Consider the following 24,681-nt stretch of genomic DNA (forward strand, 5'->3'; position numbering starts at 1 on the left):
GCAAAAGTGGAAAATCTCTCCCAATGCTTCTAAAACTCAAATGATAATTTTTCCGCATAAGCCTAGGGCTTCTTTCCTCAAGCCAAACAAAAATCACGTTGTCAAGATGAATGGGGTTATTTTAAGTTGGTCCGACAAGGTTAAGTACTTGGGACTAATTTATGATAAAAAACTTATTTTCAAAGAGCACATTGAGAGTATACAAGCCAAGTGCATCAAATATACGAGATGTTTATATCCTCTCATTAACAGGAATTCTAAACTTTGTTTAAAGAACAAACTTTTGATTTACAAACAAATTTTTAGACCAGCAATGCTTTATGCTGTACCGATCTGGTCAAGTTGCTGTTCAACAAGAAAGAAAAAAATTCTGAAAATGATTTTGAAGCGTCCTCCTTGGTTTGGTACACTCGAATTACATAGACTTACTGGTGTTGAACCATTAGAAGCTATGTCAAATAAAATTATTAACAATTTTCGACAAAAATCGTTGCAATCCTCAATTGCTACGATAAGCTCTCTTTATAGCCAATAAGTTAGCAATTAAGTTAGTTGTAAGTTTACTTCCCTTTTCTGACAAGTAGGTTTAAATCCCTACGAATGATAAGTCCTAATTGCGAAAGCAAACAAATCCTAACAATTAAAATTACAAATTTCTAACAGTGTTGAGAAGTCACCATTTGTGATTGGACACACATACTCATTATTTACTAATATTTATCATAAATACTTAAGCTACTAACAAATCCCCCCTTAATATATAATAATATAATCAACCTTATGTCGTATTAGCCGTACTGTACACTAAACTCGCTTTTTACGCGGGGGATACGTGCCGCGTAAAAAAAAACCGCGTAAATTCCGGAATCCGCGTAAAAAACCGCGTAAATTCTGGAATCCGCGTAAAAAAACGCGTAAATTCCGGAATCCGCGTAAAAAAACCGCGTGAATTCCGGAATCCGCGTAAAAAAAACCATCGTTAATTTTGCATTCCGAGTGAAGGGGAACCGAAATCTGGGCAAAAAAATATCGCGTAAATTCCGGAATCCGCGTAAAAAAACGCGTAAATTCCGGAATCCGCGTAAAAAAAGCCGCGTAAAAAGCGACCTTAGTGTACTGATAAAACGCTCAGCCACGCAACAAAATAGCACGTTGTATCGTGTTGCGGCTTACAGCGGAAACAACCAAATTCTTCTTGTATCGAATGATGGAAACAGGTAGCAGCAAATGCACCGAACTCTCAGTCACTCAACAGGTCATTACGCTGTTGCGTGTTGCATATTGCAAGAGGGGGACAACAAACTTTTGTTAGTGTTATCTGCCCTTTTCCAGACGTTTCTTCATCTTGAATAAAGTTTATTGAATTTTATCGAACGAATTCACCATTTTCAGTAAAACACGCTTAAATTTTGATTGCAATCGGAATTAGTTTCGTGTATACCGCTGTTTATTTATAGCAGTACGGGATTGTCGAGAACATCACACTACTGCGTATCTGTACCGGACCAATGACCAATTGGTTTAAACACCCCTTATATTATTTCACTGCATTTAATAATATTAACAAATAATTTGCTTTCAAAAAAAAAAATTTTCTATCGGTTGAAGATGCGAGGCATCGATCACTATATCTCTAATTTAAAGTTGCTAACTTTAGTAAGAGGTCCAATTTTTTTTACTATGTAGGTGGCTCCACCCTTTTCGCAAGTTTCGTCTTCTCCTAGTTGCGCAAGACACAAAGAGATTGTTTTTTGGATTGATTTGGAAGAGAAGAGGGATCACTAGTTGTTTTAGATGTTTTTTTTTTGTATCACATGAATCATGCAAAATGACAGAAAATGTACAAGTACAGGAATTTTTACGTAACAATAACGTAAGCAATATTTTGAGTGTAGATTTTACGTTCATTGACGCCTGTAAAAGTTCTCAGTGATGCACAAATGGTTTAGTTTGCCGAACTCAGCAAACTTTTACCTGAACTTTCAACAGCTGAGCTATCAGTAAGCATTTTTATAATAAGTTAATTTAAGTAGCATTCGGTAAAATGTTCATTTTTTCTTACTTGTCAAAAACCGCTGATTGTTCGGTAAAATTGGCAGCCATTTTTTTTTATTTTCAATACAAATTAATAGCTGTTGTAGAATAGGTATTTTAAACTGTTATGACTAACAATTTTACAAAAGAATAACATCAATGAAGTTAAAGGATAACGGACGCGATACGTCACCCAATATTACTGGTAGATCAGCATAGGTGCAACGTGCAACTGTTGAAAGTTTTATATGGGAAATACATTTTTTTCTGTTATATGGACAATAAAATTAATCGCATCTTTACAATCGTGTTTCTTCTTGTTAATAATCTAGCTAGCTTCATATTTTCTCTTATTCTTAACAACTGCTTAACGTGAAATAGTGTTTAGTGTTAGAGATTTCAAGTTGATAATCAGCGCAATATCATGCCTCGTTATAAACATAAGCCTGTATTACACTCTTTGACCAATGGTCGAATATTTGACCTTCTGACATAATGGTCAAATTTATTTGACATCATGGTTGTTGTTTGCCCGTGTTTGCCCCATCTTAAAATTGGAGAGTGACAAATAATTCTCGCAAAACATGTGAAAAGGGCCCATGTGCCATATGTAAACAAGCCAAATTTTCTCGATTTTTGATTAATACAAGCAAAATCTGCCCTTATCAATAAGCTTTATTGATAAAAGAATTTACTCCTAATCAAACAATCTTATTTGTACGGGTAGATTAAGCTTGTATTTATTGAAAAACGTGAAATTGTGGCTTGTTTACATATGGCACATGGGCCCTTTTCACATGTTCGGCGAGAATTATCTTTGACCAAATTTTTATCTGTCAAAAAGTGACAAATATTTGACGCTTGGTCAAAGAGTGTATTACAGGCTTTAGGCTTGGTAACAACGTAACCTATCATTCAAGTTTTCATGATAGAACAAAACAAGTCCACCAATAGATTACGCTACTAGATGACCAGCCTTATCTCACCCGCACACTCTACTCCGCATAGCTTCACATGATTCCATGTGAGCAGCTTTTCGAACATTCCGTCTGTCCGCTGTTTTTTTATTAAGGACACTCATTCTCACGGGTTACCACTGTCGAAGAACAACTGGCTGTCCACCCTGGCACTGTTTCTCGCTGCCTGTTTCGCTCAGTCATCGGTTGGACTTGCTGCTGCACGGAGCGCTAGGTTGGATCTTCACTCGTGGATATTCGGTTAGAAAGTGAAGCACAAGTGAAGTAGCAGCAGTAGTAGGAGGAGGAGGCGTAGGAAACAGTTTGTGCCTGCACACGGTGTGCTTCAGTGTGTGCGAGCGTGCGTGCGTGTGTCCCCGCTCTAGCCCTAGTGTAGTGTGTAGCCCGAGTGCAGATAATAAATTCAGTGTAGCCTCCGTCGTGTACAACCCATCTTGGTCTGGTAGCTACGCAATTGCTACGAGTGTGTTGTTCGAATATTGGAATATTCGGTGAAGTACAAGATAAAACTCGGGTCTCCTGATTAATCTGGTTTTCATTCGAAGCTACTGTTAACTACTAGTTGTCAAAGCTTATGTCGTCCTTATATAATCTGTAGTAGGGTAGCAAGAAAAAGAAAATCAGGGCAGTGGATACTTAACTACTCTGTAAGCACTCCGTGAGACCGATTATCAAGTGCGTGGGTGATTGTAATTCAAAAAAGCTCCCCCACGGCGCGAATGAATTTTCACCATTAGCCCTGCCGAAGGCCGAAGAAGGCCTTTCCAGCGTTTGTGAGAAGCTCCCTCATTGCCCTCCCAACAATAGGCGTGGTGTTCTTTATAGCGTTCACACTGGGTATGGGCGATTAGGTGAGTGATGAAGTGAAACCAGGAAAGCGCCCAGCAGCCGCCATTCGTCGGTGATAAGATTAGAAAAGCGAAGCGAGCTTTTTCTTCGTAGATACCCACCTATTCCGAGGATATTCTGTGGAAGTAGAGAATATTAGTGTTGGTTGCAGCGTATTAGTAGAGTGCGAAAAAGTGCAGTGTAATCACTGGCTGTGAGTCACAGCATGGAGAAATCTGGAGGAGAATCACGGGAAGGCGGGTCGTCATCGATTCCGTCCGCTGGCTCGTCATCGGCTGCAGCAGCTGGTCCGGTGCCTGGGTGTGGTTCTAGCGGTGGCAGTGCTTTATCATCCAACCCGCTAACACTGAATGTCACCACCACGACAGGAGGCAACTTCTCCGTTATCGTCGATGGTGAAAATTCCGTAGAAAACCTGAAAAAAATTATATCGAAAAAGCTGAAAGTCTCCAAGGACCGTATCTGCTTGCTGCACCGAGAGAGGTTAGTATTTTCATTCAAACATGGGTGGAGTGAAGTGAAGCGAACGAAGTGGCGAGAGAGCGCAGAGACCAGACACAGAAAATCGTAATAATCCAAACCGGCACTCACTCAGCGACTGACGACTGAGTGGTCCGCGAGAGATTACTTTCAAGTTTGGCCACCATTCAGTTTCCTGCATGATTCTCTTTGTTTATGTTGCGTGTATAAGTGATGATCATGCAATTATAGTTATTTTCGCCAGCAATTCACCGCAGACAGAGACCCCCCTTGCCGTCGTCGACGTAGACTACAAAGCCTCGAAATTCGCTTCCTACTTTGCAATCGCTACGGAGGCCACAAATCCGCAACCAGTGCCATGCTGGGCCTCTGTCTGTCGCTCGCTGGCGTTGTCCAAAAGCAGCAATTACTGCGCTGCTGCCATTTTGTTTCGTACCGAAAGGCTGTGTATGCTTTTCGGTCGGTCGGTTCGTTCTTTCTTTTCGCTACTGACTGGCGTGGAATGGATGGTTGGAGAGTGTGGTGTCGTGCTCTGTGACTCTGTGTGGTAGCGGCTTCAGCGGTTAAACGGTGTGCGGTTGATGATGACGACGGGCGGATGGCACGGTTGGTCTACGGACTGTCTGTGGGTGATGACGACGGACGACGTGCGACGAGAGTCGTCCGACGTCACTTTCTTATTGACAGAACCGAGTGCAAGTTTTTTCACACCGTTCCGCGATAGCTGATGTTGCGAAGTGCGAAGTTACGTGGAGTCATGGGATGTTGGTGGGTATGTGCCAACCTAAGACTTTTATACTGTAGAAATCATTATCAAATTACGAATTTTTTACTGGAAAACCACTAGATTCAGTGTTGAACTGTGACTGAGTTCTCATTATAGATTCTAGAGGCAAATACCAAATTAAGCAAAATCTCTTAAAAAATATATATATATATTTTTTTAGTTTTTTGTAACCAAAAAACACTAAATACAGTTTACAGAAACCATGGCTTTTTTAGAATTGCTCTACAATTTAAACAAAACGCCCTCTATGTAGAAAAGGTACATTTGGGATATACGATTTCTTCAACAAATATAAAATGACTATCATTAAGATAGTCAAAAGTTTCAGTTATGCGTCTTCAGAAGACACAATGTAAAATATACATTTGTTCCGAAATGTTAAATATACATCTGTCCCGAGCATGTCATTCATAGAAAATACATCAACAAAATGTCTAGAATGGCATATGTGTAAAAAAATACAAAAAATATCAGAAATGACTAAAAATTTATAGAAACGATCAAAAGGTAGTGAGAGAAAAATTACAAAAATAACATAATGATCGGATGAGCAAAATAAAATAACTAACATGTAACAAAAATGACACTAAAAAATGATAACATTCTCGAACATAACCAAATTGCCATAGTGGATTGAAATCATAAAAACAATATAAAATGAAAAAAAAATCCATAAAGTAACCAAAGATAGAAAAAAACTTGATGATTCAAGCAACAAAATAGCAAACCTGACCAAAATAAAAGATGATAAAATTAACAAATATGATAGAAATAACATATATGACACGGAAAGATATAAACAACAAAAGATCGTTAAGGTTTGTAAGGATATCGTAAGGAAGGAGGTGTAACAGCCATGCTGTCGGAGACCAAGTTTACCTCTGCATCTCCACGACTGCGATAGAAAGGAAAGGTTGTATCACCGTGGTAAGTGACAGAATCGAACAGTGTTGCGCGCAAAGCTAGCTCATTACGAAGCCGAACAAAGTATTAACACCGCGAATATATACAAGCGTAAATACAAAATATTGCAAAAATGACATGTCAAAAAGTACGAAAACACATAAGGCGATCCACATCCACGTGAACAGATTTTTAACGATTTTGACAACTGCTCATAAAAATTCTAAAAATTTGGTATGGACCGTGGACATTACACATATACCCCCCCCCCCCCCCCCAAAGCTGTCCACGTGGCATGTGAATGGCCCCTGAATTGAAATATCGACAAACATAACAGAAATGTTGAATGTGACAAAAAATGATATGATGCAAATAATTAAAATGATGAAAGTATCAAGAATGACATAAAAAACAAACCAGTCAAACTGAAAGAAATGACTAAAATAAAAATGTGATATATAACTAAAATCACAAAGTTGGATAACAAGTAATACAAATACATATAAACCATACTCTATTTGAGATTAACAAAATCACTATACATGTCGGACTCGATCATATAAAGTATATAGTTTTTTTAACTTGTATAATCGAATTCTATATACCGAGTGATTGGTTTCATGTTGGAAATATTTTGGGGGTTGATAGAGGGTCACATTTGATGAACTTTGAACACACTGAGAACGATTCTGTTAGTTTCATTTGAAAGCTGGAAAAACTTTCTACTAGATACAGCTTCTATATGTTCAAATGAATGTAAAAATTACTATTCTGGAAGCAAAAATGTTCGAAAGTAGTACAGTTTTAAACGTATTTTGATGTTTTCTAACAAAAACATGATCAACATTATTATTTTTTAAGCTCAGATCGAATGTTTTCGACCGCTCTACAGTTCTTTGACACCACCTCTCTATCTGCTTTAGCTTTGGAGAATTTTCAATTTAAATGCAGCATGTTTGATGAATTGATTGCCAGTTTTATAATGATTCTGGTTTTCCACCAAACATGCTGCATCAAAATTGAAATTTCTCCAAAACCAAAGTAGATAGAGAGTTGGTGTAAAAGAACGAACTGTAGATCGGTCAAAAACATTCAAGTTGAGCTAAAAAATAATAATATTAACCTCGTCTTTTTGTCAGAAAACATCAAAATACCTTTAAAACATTACTAATTTTGCACAGTTTTGCAGCCAGAATGTCATTTTTACATTCATTGAGACATGCAGAAGCTGCGTTTAGTAGAAAATTTTCTCAGTTTTCAAATGAAACTAATAGAATTGCTCTGAGTAGTATGACCCCTAAGTTAGAACCACTTTATGGAAGAGTATCCAGAAGACTTCAAAGTTGAATAACTCCGAGTAGATTAACGTTAGGGCGTATGCGTGGAAGATTTGTTTTTCATCAAATGTGGTCCTTTATCAGTTATAAAATATTCCCAACAATGAACCAATCACCCTATATAAATGAATAAGAACTTTTTATTAATTTTCAATAAATGTTTTGTTGTTTTCGAATCAATTAGAAGACTGTTTTTTTACTCATCCTCCTAGAAGTCTGAAAACACATTTCTTACAAAAAAAAAACAAATTATGTATTGTAGTTATGTTCTGATGTAATTTCAGTCAAACGTGAAGAAAAATTTTGGTTAGTGTATATTGATTTTTCAACTCGTTTGTTTTTTAATTTTTTTATAATTTTTTGAAGTTTAAAAAAAAGGTTTTCGACCTCCTCTACTTTTGTATAGTGCTCTGAAATTTTCCGTATGGGTTACAACGCTTTGTCAGATAGCGGGTCCCTTCCCTTCAAGCGTTTTTTTGTGTGTGGACTCATCACTGCGACCAGAGACATTTGAGCTGTTGTGATATTGCCCAGGTGTTTCTTTACTCCGCACTTCATATTATTGGCAGTATCACTATTGAAGTAAGTAATACGCTTATCATTCATATCATTTATTGTTTATATTTATTCACTTACGACATATCAGCTTCAGATAAGTCATGTTTAAAATTTTACAAACATTAGAGAGAAAAACAACTGAAATGACATGAATAACGAAATTGACAAATGGCGAGAATGATACTAATCGCAGGCGTGGAAAAAGTGACAAAAGTAACTAAAATGGAAAAGGTTACTAAAAACGACACCAGACAAAAATCACCGCAATAAAAAATATGACAGCAATAACGAAGATGACAGAAGAAACAACATAGAAAGAGACGAAAACGGTATAAAAAATGATATGGCATGAACAACAAAAAAAAAAAAAACAATTAGACAAACATAATTATAAAATAAAAAAATTACAACAGTATTTTTTTGTACTTCCTTTTTCCAGCTATTAGCTCGTTCGCCTCTAGAATGGCAAAATTAACGAAAATGAAAAAATAGGAAAAATAACCTATATGAAACATAAATAGTAGTAATGATAAAATTCACAATAACAACAAAAAATTACAAAATAAATAAAACGAAAAACTTAATCAATGAAAATGGTAAACCATTTGAGAAAGCACCCATATCTGGTGGTATTTGGTCATTTTGAAAAGCATTCTAGGGACCGGAATTCTCCATCTTGAACTCTAAAATGGCATCTTGAGTGGAATGCCGGTTGCTGTGCATCGTTTTGATTTCGGAAATACCCATATCATGTGGAAACCGAAAGTCATCACTTTGAATTTCAAAATCTGGAGGTATCTGGATGTCTGGAATCTAAGCATCATTCTAGTTCCAAATTACCAGTTTTTGATCATTTTATGTTGATTTCTAGAAACCGGAGGTGGTAACCATGGATTTTATTATAGCATCTGGGGTCGATTTCTCGGGTCTCTTGATTTTATCTCGATTCCGGAAGTGTCCATATTAGGAGTTATTTGGTCACCATCTTAGATTTTAAAATGCTGTCTGGAGTCGATGTTCGGCCTCATGGCAATGATTCCGGAAATATCTATACTGGGCGGTATTCGCTTGCAATATTTATTTTTTTATTTCATCGAGCAAATGTAGAATACAATGTTTTCTTATATTCTATACATTATTTCCAGTAGTTAGTCGTTTTTTGATTTTTTTTTTGTTTAAGATTGTTTGCAATAAACCGGTTTGAGGTCGATTCCCATATCCCGAGCAGAAGAAAATAGCATCATAATTTATTGGAAACTCTATAACACAATACCTCATTTCGATCTTATGGTTGTTATAGTTGGTAAAACAGCAAAATGTAATGGAGGCATTCCATGGAAAATAGGTATTGTTTTTTGGCATGTCATTTCCGATTTCGCTGAAACTGTTGTTCCTTTTTGATAAAGAGGTCATTTTATGATATCAGTTCTCCATGTAGACTCGCGACTGCTGCTTCAAAAAAGCCTATTCAAAATGGTGACTGCTAGATAAAAAAAATTTGCATCAGAAAAACGACTTGTTTGACTGAAACGGTGTCTTCAGCAAAGTTGTAGGTAATAAAATTGTGGTTCTAGAAAATATATATACACTTATATTTTTCCTGTGCCAAATTTTTCAAATTGTTACAAAATATTAAATATCTCGAGAAGTACCTTTTTTAAAAATCTAATTTTTTTACACATTGAAGATGACGTTATGTACTACTAATCGGTCAAAATTTGGTGATGGTAAAATGAAAAAAAAAAATTATGAACGTTTGAGTATTTAGACATTTTCACTCAGAACTTTTTTCTGAGTGTTTTTTCTAGCTACACATAACAATTGCGAAAATTTATCACTAAGAGCTTTATATCCATCCAACGCGCTGTTTTTGTACCATAATCGAACATTTTTATACTGGCCCTGTTGAAATTGAATATGCGTAACTCACCGGCGAACCCTGTTATTAGAAGGTTGTAAAAATAAGACGAACACACAAGGTAGCCATTTATACAGTGCGTGTTTATATCAAGTGAATCCAGATTTAGAGAACCGGGAGCTGGGATATTGAGCAGAGACAGGTTCCGCTATTAAAGTTGCGCCTGATGCAGTCCACGTTACTTCTAAAAAAAGTTCAGAGTGAAAATGTCAAAACATTCAAACGTTCATAACTTTTTTGTTTTTAATTCAAAATAACAAAATTTTGACAGATAGTAGTACGTATTGTCCTCATCAAGACATCATTTCAATCAAACAAGTTGGTTTTCCGATATAGAAATTTAATCTATCAGTCACTATTTTGAATAGGCCCTATTGAAGGAGCAGTCTTGAGTCTACACCGAACCGATATCATAAAACGACTTCTTTGTCAAAAAGGAACAACTGTGAAAAGTTTCAGCGAAATCGGAAATGGTCGACCAGGATTGATGTTCGAAGTAGCATGGAATGACTCAATGCCAAAATATTGTTCCTTCAAAACTATATACATACCTTTGGGCGTTGAAGAACCCGGGTATATATTTTTGGGGGCACTCTTTCTCCAAAACATTTTTAGGTAAGATAATTGCAAATTGTTAAATAACTGCACGCTCCGCTGGATGGTGACAAACAAGAAAAGGTCTTCACTATGACTTTCAATCTGTTATGACTTCGAGTAGTGGAAGGTTGCATGTCTGAGCTAGGACTGGGGGCCCCTCAATCCCGGACCCGTATTTGAGCATTTACCCCCGTTACCCCCTCGTAAATCCGGGCCTGCTCAGGATGACGATAGAAATGCTTATAAAGGTCATCCCAAATTGGGTTTAAAATGGGGGAACTGAAGAGGTAACAAATAATTTCAAAAAAAGTTCAAAATGAGGAAAAAAACATTTTAAAATCCAAAGGTAAAGGCCAAGAATCAACATTACAAATTTAGCTCAGAAGAGTGGAAATGCTTCTGGATGCAGAAACAACCAAAAAGAAAAGAAAAGAAAAAGAAAGCTTAAAATAATGGAAAAATGTTTCAAAAAGCTAGAATACTTACCTAAACAAAAATCAATCCCAAACTGATCAGGAAATACCATACAACATTCTGCTAGAGGCCAAATTACACACTCAGAAAATGCTAGAATAGGAAATTAGCTCAAAAGTGTAAATAAATGATAAAGTTAAAAAACGCTTTAACAATATGCAAAAAAAACTTTTTGAATTGAGCGGAAGCCGCTTGTTGGGAACTACTTCAGAGATTCCGGGGCTGGTTTCCTTTCCTTGTGAGTGGACTGTATCCAAAATCGGAAAACTACGTGAACGTTTTCCTTGGTGGGCGGTAATCTAGCTATGTTGTCAATGGAAGCCTTGCCTCCCTTTGGGACCTTTCGCTGTCAAATGAATCCACTTACTAATGGAGAACTAATTAAACTATTTATTCTAAACGTCTGTTATATTAGTATCCACTTTTATTTCTACACTATCTATTTATTTTCTACTTGTATTTTATTAACTATGTTTCCTCAGGAGAATAACAAATAGGAATGGTTCCTTCCTCTGCAGTCGAACTGGTTTTGTTCTGCAGCAGACGCCACCGGCGCCAAAAAATTCCACTCCTCAAGTGGAACATCACGTAAACAGTCCGTACCAATCTCCGGGATGATGATGCACTGATGTTGGTGACACTTATGCAGTTGGTTGTCATCGCACCGCCCTGACGTCCCATGCAGCGTTTGTTGTTGAATACCTGTGGTTTGTGATATTTACTACGGTTGTCATATTTTACTAGGTTTGTAATATTCAAAGTAGCAAACACCACTGATGATTCGATGCCGCGTTGAATTTACTTCCAAAGTAAATTCCTACTAGTGTGATTTGCCGAAAGTGCGGATAATTGAGATTAAAAATGGCATGTTACCCTTTGTGCACGTGTCACACCATTCGCTCAGCGGAATAATGTAATATATTAATGGAGTAGTTGACTTCAAGTGCCAGTCAGAGCAAACTTAAAAAGAAAATGATTACAAACCGAGCTCAGAATTTAAACAACACGTTTCTTTCGACTAAATCAAAAATAATCCCCGAATAAGTTCATAATGGTACCACATTTAGATTTGAAAACATTTCTAAAGCCAAAAAACACCGGAAAAGAAAATGATCTCACATTGAGTTCATATTGACGAAAACAATCGGCTTTTGAAGTTGAGCTTTAAATTTCTTTGAAACAGCAAAATTCAAATCAATGTGCGCTGTATGGTTGCAACACGTTTCTGGAGGTTACAAAAAAGGCCACAAAATGTTTTCAGAGGTCAAACAGAGCCAAAAAAATTTTTTTTGCCGGTGAAAATTCTCTTCTAAAGGCAAAAACATCATTCCAGGCTGACCTCAGCACTGTAAAAAGACCGGGAATTCTACGGTATCTCCGGTGATTTTAGCATTGCTGTATTTCATTACATTATTTGATCAAAAAATATACACCAAAACAAAAGGATTTAATAAAAAGGTAAAAATTCTGACATTTTTCAGTTACCTGTCATGAAATTTTCTTATCGATTTCCAATATTTTTTTCTTATTTTACAGTCATGAATTTTTGACTGATTCAGATCAGATGTGTCGGATAAAAAAAAAAAATAAATAGAGAAGTAATAACTGAATTTATTATTGTAATGATTTGTGTAAACCTTCATGAAGAGGAAAGGTTTTTACGTTGGACGTTTGTCTCCGGAACTGAAATATTACTACTACTCTGAGCTTAAACTCAAAAAATTGATAACAATGACAAAAAAGTCAAAAGTAAAATTACAACAATGCTAATGATAAAAACGAAAAAAATAATGTAAGTAACACAAAACCAAATAATAATAATTGATGGTCAACACGCTCGAAAGCCGCCTTAGGATCGATATAGATTGTATCATTTTAGTTTCCATCTTCCATAGCCTTGATGCAAAGCTATGAAAATTAAGCAAGGGCTAGTGTCAATTGACCTTTCTTTGTAATCCCTTGCGGACGATTTTTGTTTTCGAATTTTGGTGCGAACGTCTTCAACAGTGAACAAAAAGGATCTTATGTGCACAACATCACGAGGTACAAATCCCAACGCCAGCTTGACGGACTGTTCGTTAGTTGGTTTAGCTCTAGACAGAAATATAGTTTGAAAACAGAATGCAAATTTCCCCACAAACTCAGCCACTTTCTCACCAAGAAATACAGTTGATGGGAGTTCATCCGTTTTACGTTTCCCATTCATATAGTTTCAAAAACCGTTGGGGTTGCTCTCCATATTAGTTTTATTTGGACATATCTGGTGTAAAGATATCGACTCAAAGCCCGATAATAGTTATTAACGATGTTGAGTTCCCGCTTCTCAAAAACACCACGGAAGTTGATAAATCTTCTTAACGCAATTGCTTTGCTCATATGCGTTTCAATTTGCGAAATTGATCATTTGACCAAGGTGACCTCGTCAAAAAGTTATACCGCCTAAAGTTGTTATTAAACATCGAAAGAAATTATGTTTATTTGCTTTGAAAAGTTGAGTTATACCCAAGACGCTTTCGTTTTCCAACTAGATCAATATTATGCTAATTTCGCGTAATATTAAGGTGGTTTCGCACCATTCTTAAGAGCGAATGTGAAATACTTTTACTTTTAAACTGACAAAACCACATGAAAACTAATTTTAAAACAATTTTAACATATATTGGCTGTAGAAAACCCCACAAACCTCAGTTCTCCCTGGTGCTCTAGAATAACGTTGCAAAAGCAATCGAGCTTTAAGCAGTTTGCGAACGTTGAATCGCTCCGCGGTGATGTCAGAAAGTTCCCCCCAAAGTGCGCTATCGGTAACCGAAGCACAGATAAGCACGCGGTAAAATTTGCGACATCGACAGAAAATGTGCCTCGTGGAAGAGGTTGCAGTAGTTGCGACACGAGGCGATTGGGTTTCATAAACAATTGTCGGTTTGCCGTTTGTGTGACTGAACGTGTCTGGGGTGGTCTACCAGGTCGGTTTAGTAGTGTAAATAATGAAAATATATTTAATTAAAGTGTTTGAATTCTGTGAAAATCATCGCATTCACCTGCACTGCTGGTTACCCAGTCTGTGGAGGTGCGCCGCGCGAAATTCCCCCGCTACCAGGCGGTGTGAATAGTTATGCTCGAACTGTTCCCCCTTGCGTTCATACGCCAATGCTCATACAGCACGTGGCCCTCGTTGCCTTCGTCAGCAGCATGCTTTGCGTTTGCGACTCGTGAGAGCCGATTTCGAACACGGCAAGCAACCAAACCTGCACATGCATGGCTACAGGCAAGGCAACGATTTGCTTCGATTCGATGGGTTTTCCTACACTCTTATTTCTCATTCGGTTTGAATGTGTGTGAGCAAAAGCGATCAATGTTGTCCTAGCGTGGCTCTAGAGCATCACTCGCTGTTGCCACACTGACTGGCGAAGATTTGGTAGAAAGGTACTGCAAGTAACCTGTTTTCACGCTGTTTATTTTCTCCGGGTTTCTCCCTTCGAGAAAACCTTCACGTGATAACGGAGTTTTTGGATAATCTTTTCCATAGAGCGGAACACACGGTTGTCTTGGTGTCGTGCGGAGCGATTCGATCAATATATAATGCCTTTCGCATGAAATTGATGCAAAAGCTTGGGTTAGGGATACAGTTCCACTCTCAAATTGGTGTCCTTTTTAAATTATTCAATTTTAAGAAAATTAAGATGATGAGAAAACGTAGACAACCTGTATCAGAATACGAACTAAGCCAAATTTAGTCTGTTTTCAAACAATCAGCTTGAAATTAAAACATCTCTTCTCCTCCACCTTCGCTGAGTATTCCTGCCTAGATTGTGATTCACATCGAGGGCGATGGCGGTTATTTTTATCTCGTTCCGTTCTTTGTTTTGCGACGCTCGAGCCAAACAACAAAGAGCGGACACCACCGAAACCGGCGGTTAATTGTGAGTAAAAACATAAAACACAATGCACAAAGTTGTATAAACAAAATTCGATAATTAAGATGGACGCGAAACTCGTCACGCCACGCCATAGCAAAATCTCCGCAGAATTCATTAATCTGTCAAATTTTGCGCTCACGCAGTTGTCGTGTTTCGTAGATGATTGACCTCTATGTCAAACCACTTGGACTCAGGTGCGTTTCACTGATCCAGCTCAGTTATCGAACAACTTCGAGTAGTATTCTGGTGTGACCGCGCACAATAAACAATGGCGGTGAAAACTGGGTTTTGCGATGTTTTGGTTGAGTCTTTCATTTGATGGCGGCAGGTTTTCTTGTTTACTCCCTTGTCTGGGTCATTTGATGTGAAGCGAAAATTTACCGCTTGTTGTGTCTTATATCGTACTTTTCTTTTTGGACACTCTGAAAGATTTCTCTCGCTTAAAGAATTTAACTGAATATTATCATTTTTATTTCTTACAGGGAACTCAACGATGGGACTCTGCGGGAAAATGGACTAATGGATGGCTCCAAGCTGATACTGACGCCAAACGTGGAAACGGGATTATTGGTAAGTGTTACAATTGTTGTTTATTCCTTCATTAAAATGTTTCCAAGTAATAGCAATCTGTATGGAAAAATTAAAAATTATCGGTGCATTATGGAAGCATTCTAGGATCCCAGTGCTTAAAATATACAATCCACACGCAAAAGTTGGATGGTGCGAAACCAGTACAAAATTGTGCGTTTTTAGCGCAATTGTTGATGTAATTCGGAACCAGTACAATGATTGCGTGTTGGGCATAACGCAATTAATGCTCTAGCGTTTCTCCAATGTATTTGGCAGCTCCAAACTACTAAACCTAAACAGTTTCAACTGGTATCAAGCAGCATTGCAAAGCGAGCGAGAAGCAAAATTATTCTCCTCCTTTCTGCTTGAGGACGAGACAAATGCTACGCTTTTCAAGTCTTTTGCACACACGCTTTCGAGATAATTTTTCTTTTCATGCATTCCTCTGAATAGCAGCAAGCACGCACCGACAGTATGAGTGAGACTAACAACACTAGTATAAAATCAAGTATGTACAGCACGGGTGTCTCGCTCATTTCTTGAAGCAACGAGATATCGCCTTGCGCGTCGCAATCCGAACCGAAAGATGAGCGAAAGAGCAACCTGCAAATTGTATGTGATGTATCTAGTCTAGCCACTAATACACTCGACGTGAGAAATAAAGTGTCGGTATATGATACATATTCTGATTTCATTCTATGTCAATGTATTCGCAGTACAACTGTTGCGTTATGCGTTTCACACATTTATTGTGCGATTTCTGTGCAACATTTGTGCGAATCGGGAAGACACAATGATTGTACAAGACATCAACTTTTGCGTGCAGAGCCTTATAGACTATCTCACCGAATCTCCTTAACCTCACTTTTCTGACGGTTAGTGGTAATTTTATTTACGTTTTGGACATTTTTTCTGATGGAGCAATCGTGTGCGTACCTAGTGGAAATGCTGCTCAATTTTTAATTGTCCTTAGTGTACTGGCACCTCACGCACAACGTTTGAAAAGCATTTTGGTCACAATTCAAATGATCTGCTGAGAAAAAAAGTAGGAGGTTGTATCCAAGACACGACCGCATAAATGACGTAGAACTACGTACACTATTAACAAATGCATTGAGTGTTTCATTACCCTAGTAACACAACTGTTTTTTTCAAAGTTTTATAGCGCTTTTGTGGCTGTATTGAGCGCTATAAAACTTTGATAAAACCAATATTTTTACTTGGGTAATAATGTCTACTAATGAAGGGTTGTGAATTTCGTGAACCGGATTCAGCAGTTAGCAGATCGTGCCGAGTTAAAAACCATACACAGCACACACACACACACACAAATCATACCATATCATTATACCATACACACATCATACCATATCACACACACATACACACATGATACCATATCATACACACACAGCAAGCAAGCGACCAATCAGAGGATGTTTTTTATTTCAACAAGGCTTGACAATTTTCAATAGTGCAATTGTTCGTAGATTCAAACAACATTTTTCTGCATTTGGGCAGATGCGTGTATAATTTTCCAATCGATTGCTGCAAGAATGAAGAAAATCGGTTGAAAACCAACCGACCTATAAGCATTTGAAAAGGAACAAATTTCGTCCCAGTTTTTCAGTTTGCATCCCTGTGTGGTATGCTAAAGTAAAACGTAGTTCTACGCCAAAAAGGCATTTTGTTGTTCGAAATCGGTTGCTGATCGCAACCTTTGTGCTGCCCCAACAGTGGGGGAGTTAAGATACACGGACAACATGCATTGTGGAAGCTATTTCACCTTCTGTGAATTAGACGGCCGCGACAGATGTAACTGCTAGAATCCGCACAGAATGCTTGCTTACGTTGTCAAAAATTATTAACTTTCAATGACTTGTTTATTTGCCTTGAAAAAAGGCATTTTGCTGTTCAAAATTGGATTTGGTGATGACGATCTTCATGCTGCCCTAACACGGGGGAATAATGGCAGTCTGGCGACACACGATGAGAAGAACCGCGCTGCTCCTGAGACGTGGTGACCAACCACAGGGCTAGTGCTGCTGCTAAGGAAGGACGATTGCTGTTGTCGCTGTCTAGAACTATTATGAGCGGCTTCGGCTGAAACAGGCTCTTATATAGGCCAAATAGCATGTTTTCAATTGCAAGGTATATGATTCTGTCGACCGTGCTTGGGAAGCAATCATATAACGACCAATCAGAGGACGTCATTTTCGTTAAAACAAGGCTTGACAATAATCAATAGTACAATAGTTTGCATAATCAATCAACAATTTTCTACATTTGGGTGGATGCGTGTATAATTTTCCAAGCAATTGCTGCAAAAATGAAGGAAATCGGTTGAAAACAAACCGATTTATAAGCATTTAAAAAGGGACATATTTCGTCCCTTTTTCGTTAATAGTTTTCCTATTTACATCCCTATGTGGTAGGCTAAAGAAAAACGTAGTTCTACGTCAAAACTGCATCGCTTTAAGGTAAACAAAGTTACCAGTAGCTGTCAAACTCAGATGTGTGACATCACCATGCGCTGGTCTATTAAATGTTTTAGGAATGATTTTATGACTGCTAGAAGAATTTTATAAAATTAATTCTAATGGCTTTCATGAAACCAACTTTTGAAATCCAAGAGAGCGGTTTTTTGTTTCAGGAAAACAGCCTGGTGTGTCTAAATATCACCCAATATGACTGTTTTTGGAAATGGGAAGATGTCCACACGCTTAATTCCGACCATAGACTACGATTCCAATTTTGGGAAACTGCACAAAAAAACCAGTCAAAGTAGATATATCCGAAAGCAGGATGATGAACAGAGGCTGGAAATCGAATCCGTTTCCAAAGCCGGATACTAACTCTAGGGATATTCTGGAGTCCAGGATGGCGACCTTCAGTTTTTTGAAAAAAAAAGCCTAAGGGATCTGAAATTCCCGGAACCGGAATGATGCCAGGAAGCCGGAAGTCGACCCCAGATGCCATTTTGGAATCTAATATGACGACTTACGGTTACTGGAATACAGCCTAAATGGGCTAAATATCGTGTAAAATGAGTATTTTCGGAATTGTGAAGATGCTCAGAAGCAAAAAATCAACTCCGACTCTAATTTGAAACCCAACTTGGTGACTTCCGTTAGCCAGAAAACACTGGTTGTGAAACTGAATAAATGATTTTTGATTCTGGCCTAAGCCCGAGCAACGCCGGGAATATTAAACATGCATAAAAATAAATTACCTTAACTTGTCTAAGGTTTGCAATATTCCAATTACCAATTCGCATGAAAAACAAACTGAAAAAATAAAACATATTCAAGTTCAAATCAGAAATATGCGATCGATTTATTTGCAAAGATTTGCATTAGAGAAGGTTTCAGGGTGTTCATGTCGTAAAACAATCGCTTAATATCCGGTGACCATTTTGCGTTAAGCCCAAATATTATAATTTTCTTCTGTAAAACTTTGCTTAAGTCCACTGAATCACTGCATTTGTTAAATTTCTTCTTCTTCCAAATCACCGATTCCAGCTCAATTCACTCAGTTTGCTGGAGTGAATTCTGGGTGTTAGGCAGGCATAAGAACAAGGTAAATATTTGCTATATGTGGTACGGACATTTTTGGGCAAAATATTTTTCAGGCTAGATATATTATTACACTATAGCAAATATTTGCTCAAAATTCTACTTGCTTGCACGGTAGAAAAACCAAGAAGCACATCAATTTTTTATCAAATATATTTGCTATATCACTACACGATGCAAACCTAGTTTTCATTGACAGAACAAAATTTCGAACTCCTTCGTGTAAGAATTTTTGGTTGATTAATTGAAGCGTTATTTAACCATTCCGAGGTTTTCTATAAAGACCGAGACTAACCAAAAGGCAACAATAGAATACTAAATAAGCATTTTAGTACAGCACAAAATAAGTCAATTCTAGAGCATTTGAAAGTCAAAGATGATTTATATGTTGAAAGCGCGGTTACACTAAGTTGGAGTTTTGTGAATTACTTATTTCAGGTCGCATTGAATTACGGATTTTCAAATTTTTTATTGACTTACTGGTTTCAAAAATTAACAAATAAAATCAAGCAACTATCCGCTTAGTCGTGAATTATGTGGCAAAGAAGAACATTAGGCAAAATAAATATTTTTCTAACATCTCGATTACTGAATAAGACAGCATATATTTTTGACAAATAATTGATAGCAAATAATTACACGACAAACAAATATTGACCGTCATTTCGAGCAGGGCCGGCATCACATTATTTTCCCGAGTGGGAAGTAAGGAATAGGGGAGGCTCATGGGTGACAAAGGCGTAGCCAAGGAAGGGGGAGGGTGACCTTCTGATACCTGAATAAAATTTTACGAAAAGTCGACAGTGCATCAACAATAGGGTGACAATGGAATGTTTAAGAGAAATTAGATTTTCGAATTTCGTTCAGTAGTCATGTTTCCCATTAATTTCCCATGCAAGGCAATTATATAGGCTCATTTGTAAAAGTAATTCCACGCCCTTGCGAGTGGCTTTCCGAGCGTTTATCGGAACATTCGCCATGGTGGACATGCGTGTAGGCATATTTTTGAGTTCTTTTTTCGTTCTATTTATCAATTCCTCCTCAATTTTCGCGTCAAGATTGTTGAGGTAGGTCTCACGCTTCTTGTTTGTCCAGAAACTCAGGATGGAATGCAGCTGGGGAACGTTGGGTGGGTTGGCCGACCTGGGTACCGCATCGGTTTTCAGCCGCTCCATCTCCTCCAATGATTGCTTCGAGTAGTGGACCGACACCAGATCGGGCCAGAGCACCGCGTCTTCGCCCCTACGATATTTCTTCATAAACGACGCAACTTCCGGCAGGCACTTCGTACTATAAGTTTCCCCGTTCCCCGTTCCGTACTGTTCTCCGTACACACCTTCTTTGGGAACTTGGTGTGTGAAATGAATTTCACCTCAGAGGTCACTTCCTTCGAGGGTAAAGTAAAACATGGAATGCCCTGCCAGTTGTTGTCATCCAGGGTGAGATAGGTCGCGGCGTGGACCACCATCATCACGTCGCGATTCGCCGGAAATATCGACTCGACTATCAAGCAACTCCGAAACCAATGGACGGGACTTCTGTATTCTGATGTCCATGTTTGCCAGGTACTTTTCCACTGTTTGGCCGGTTGAACCTACCTTCCGATTCAGCATTCTTTGGAGCTTCTTGTCGCTCAGGGTCGTCGGCCGTCCGGAACCGGTCTTTCTTTCGATGCTCTGATTGTAGTTCAGCAGTGCCAATCTGTTGTAGATACCGGAGCAAGCGTAAACGGCGTCCTTTTTCCGTATGATGTCTGTTTTCGACGCAACGGGGTAACGTTCTTTGATCGCGCACACTTCTGAATGGAGTAGCTTCACTGTTTTCGCCTTTATGGTAAGAGTTCGAGTCAATTTTTTTCTGCTGACTCATAGGTTACTATGATTGTGCTTCATGGGTGGTTTCGTCAGTGCGCGTAAAGGTAAACTCATGAAAAATCGGCCTTTTTTGAGAATTTTTTCAATGCTAACGTTAGGACTCAACAATTTTGTCGCCTCGAAAAAAGTTTCTATCCAAAATTTGAGCTTAATCGAACTTCTGAGAGGGTTTCACTAACAGTCGTGAAAGTCTTACATTTTTGCCCAACAAGAGTAGTTCTTCAAGTTTCAGAAATCGATTGTTTTTATATAGAAAATCTCTTAGAAATGCATGAAATGTCAAGAGCTGATGTTGTTTCATATAATTTGTTTTAAAATCAAAAATTAAATTTTAGATATCCATCAAAAAATCTGTCGCTCGTAACAGTACTTTTTTTTTGGTTTTGTCCGATAGTTCCGTGTGGACTACTACTACTATCCCATACTACCCACATGAAACACCGGCCCTGATTTCGAGCAAATATTTGCTTCATATAATGCCCACTGTAGCTTTACAGTTTGACGACGTCAATTTCGTTTTGTTTGTAAATCTTGTAAAATTTTTAAGGAACTCGGGAATCCCGGGATCCCGGGAATCAATATTTCTGTTCCCGGAATCCGGGATTCCCGGGAAAAGGTATTTCCCGGAAAATCGTTTCCGGAATTGCAAACTTTAGTCCAAAATTTTTATCCGTACATTTTGTTCATTTGCACTGTCATTTATTAAGAAATAACCTGCTTCTCTTATCTTCTTTATCGAGATAACAACATCGTATCTGGCAAGTTACTGGGACGTGAATAAGTTAAAATTGAAATTTTACATGTGTCTGGAGTACAGCCAAACAAAATTAAATGTTGAATTTGAAACGCAAAAATTTCAAATCTTAGAAGTTTTGATCCTTAAAACTGTTGAAATTTGGGAGTGCTGTAAACACGTCTAGAGATTATTAAAATTTTTGATATAAAATTATGTTCGGAAAACTGAGATGGAATTCCAGGTGCAGTAGTTAGAAACTAAAACAACCAAGCCTCTGTTGACTAAAACATTCCAAATTGAAACTCTTAGTTATATTAGTAAGGTTTTTGAGCATCGAATGTTAAAAACAACACAACTTCAAATTAAGCTGAGCATCGGCGAACACAGAGCCTGAACTGAATTGCAAAGCACCGGAACGGAACAGAGTTAAACCACATTGATCCCATTAAGATCGTTTACCAACCGAACTCTGCTCCAATCGCCAAATTTTCGGTTTGCGAACGCAATTCCATGCACGTCTGACACCAAACCGAGCCGCGTTACCGCTAGCACCAACACACCACCTCCTCCTCCCCCTCTCGTTTCGCTGTTCGTCTCCCATCGCCGGATGTTACGACGCGCCGCCGCCGCCGCCACAGCAGCAGACTTCAGTTTATGCTTTGCTCAGTCAATTTTTTTCCGGGTTCTCTAGCTGTTCCATGTTCTAGTTTCTCTCGGCCCCGAGAGTGCTCGCTCCCTACATATTCGCCTCTTTCGCGCTGTGCTCTCATAAGCTTAACTGCTGACTGCGGCTTTCGGTTTGCCGTTGGTGGCCTCTATGTTGGCTGTTGATGCTGCCGGAAATCTATGTTACATCCGAGCTGCCAGTTTTTTCTGTTTTATCCACCGAAAAGGTGTTACTAATAGCTCAATTGCCGAAACGATTCTAGCAACACTGAATAATGCTTGCCCTGTACGCACGTTTGCGGGTTGGTGGCGGCCCTGCTGTACAAAATTGTTTCTGTTTTACCTTCATCGCTAGCGGTGCTACAGAGATACTAAAACCCATGCAGAATCCGTAATCGGTACGGTTAAAGTTGGTTGTGGGCAGATCCCGCCGCCGTGCCGTAGGCATGCCAGAGCGGTACGCACCCGCAATGGCAAACGGATCGACAACGGTGTGAGAACCACCGCAAAGCGGTCTGGTCTCTGCCTGGCAAGCAAGCTGCACCAACCGTGCAAGCGGAGGCAGCTTCAGCCTTTTGCGTGTTGTGGACAAACTAACTCGGGTACCGCGTGCGGCAGTAAAACCCTCTACCCACTGCTGGTCGGTGAGGAACGGTACAAACGCACCTTGACACGGACAAGCAGGGAGGGAAGTACTCACTCACAAAATCTTGTTTTTGTCCAAACGGTTCTAAACAGTGCCGCTATGCCACTTCGGATAGCGCCCGACAGGCACGACTGCTTCTTGCCTTGGCATCGTGATAACGGATGACTGCGGGCGGCGACGACGGTCTTTGTACGTAGGGCTTGCCGTTGCATTTGGGTGCAGCATGGGATATTTGCTAGCTCGTATAACTGGACTTGGAAGTTTAGCTTTTCACACCAACGGAGTGTGCACGCGCCAATTTGGCGCTCATGGATTGACTTTTTATTGTTACTTATAATTAAAACACTGTTTAAAGCTACCGTTTTGTGCCATTTACGGTAGAATTGTTGTTATTTCAACCTAAAGTGATACACAAGATTGATATTGGCTTCAGCTTTGTGCTCGATTTTTTTTTTAAACGCACTTTACAGGACGATTTATTTAATTGAGAGAAAACATTCCGACACAAATTAAATTAACATTTGTGTGTCTCTTTTAAAAGTTATTTTGTTTTTCATTACCCAAAAGCCTTTAAACAACAATGAATAAAAAAAATTGAAAAAAAATGTTCAGTTCACCTAGATACTGAAGAAAGTTCCAACAAGAAATCGAAATGCATTTCTGCATTTTTTTATTTTAGGTATCAATCATCAAGAATTGATATTGAATTAAAAGTGTCCTTCAATATAAACGCATTCTGGCAGGTATTATAGTCTCACTATAATACCTCACATCGCACGAACTATGGCCAGCATGAACCTGTTCGTCGGATGGCACTGGTTTATAATCGACTCAACGATACTTTTAATTTTTACTATAGTTAACTAATGTGTATCTTTGTTCTGACTTTATTAATGCTATCTGTATCGGACTATTGTAATAATTCTGTATGTTTTTTGGTGTGGGACTACGTCTTTGTTTTCTATACTGGTATGCATTCTGTGAAATTGGAAATGAAACTGGCAAAAGGTACGTCAGATTTCAAACGATGATAACATAACATGTATAACATGTTAGATAACAATAACCAATCTGTTGTTGAATAGATAAAATGTTGAACAATTTTATAATACGCTAGTTTTCATTATTTTTTCATTGCAAAGCGGTAAAAATCGATAAAAAGTGTCAAAACCAAATTTACGCGAACAATGAACCAACCACAGGCGTGCATTCCTAGCACAGACGACATGAATAGACACCAACCATTCCCTGTGATATTTTCTGTATCAATATCCAAAAAAAAATGACAGAGTCTCCCCGTCCCAATAGGTCAATTTATGTTTGCTTTCACGATCCTGTACTAATTTGATGTCTCGAAGGTAAAGGTTTTTCGAAAAGTTTGAAACAATCCCTTTTCTTGAACAATTTCCAGCATGCTGTTAGAGCTTAATAGAAACTGATATCCTGAAAGAAAACATGCTGGTAAAAGTAACAGTGCAATGCTGCTACTGATTGAAAGTTTTTCTTATGAATATGGTTACCATAAAACCATAAATTACTCAACAAGAATTGAACATTTTTGCAACGGTTACAAGTTATTTTTATTTATTTTGTATCTTCGATACTCACTCAATAATCGTGACCGACATAATATCGAACGAGTAAGTTCCTAAAAATATTAATTTATAGAAGAGTAAGAGCCGGCGAGTTTTTTTGTCCATTTACTAAGATCTATTCAGAATCTTTTTTTTTAATTTCAACATTGTTGGATACTTTTTTATTTTGAACTTTACAAAAAAACAAT

General features: G+C 38.2%; 1 protein-coding gene across 1 annotated transcript in view; it reads left to right on the plus strand.

Moving 5' to 3' along the window:
• The first annotated feature begins 3,202 nt into the window (after nucleotides 1-3,202).
• LOC129732072 (midnolin homolog) overlaps nucleotides 3,203-24,681 on the plus strand; it is a 34,620-nt gene continuing 13,141 nt past the window's right edge. Inside the window, exons 1-2 of the mRNA XM_055692568.1 lie at nucleotides 3,203-4,343; nucleotides 15,314-15,401. Coding sequence (XP_055548543.1) covers nucleotides 4,066-4,343; nucleotides 15,314-15,401 — 366 coding nt within the window. The 5' untranslated portion in view covers nucleotides 3,203-4,065. The remainder of the gene's footprint in view (nucleotides 4,344-15,313; nucleotides 15,402-24,681) is intronic.

This window comes from Wyeomyia smithii, chromosome 1 (assembly GCF_029784165.1).
Source record: "Wyeomyia smithii strain HCP4-BCI-WySm-NY-G18 chromosome 1, ASM2978416v1, whole genome shotgun sequence".
NCBI lineage: Eukaryota > Metazoa > Arthropoda > Insecta > Diptera > Culicidae > Wyeomyia > Wyeomyia smithii.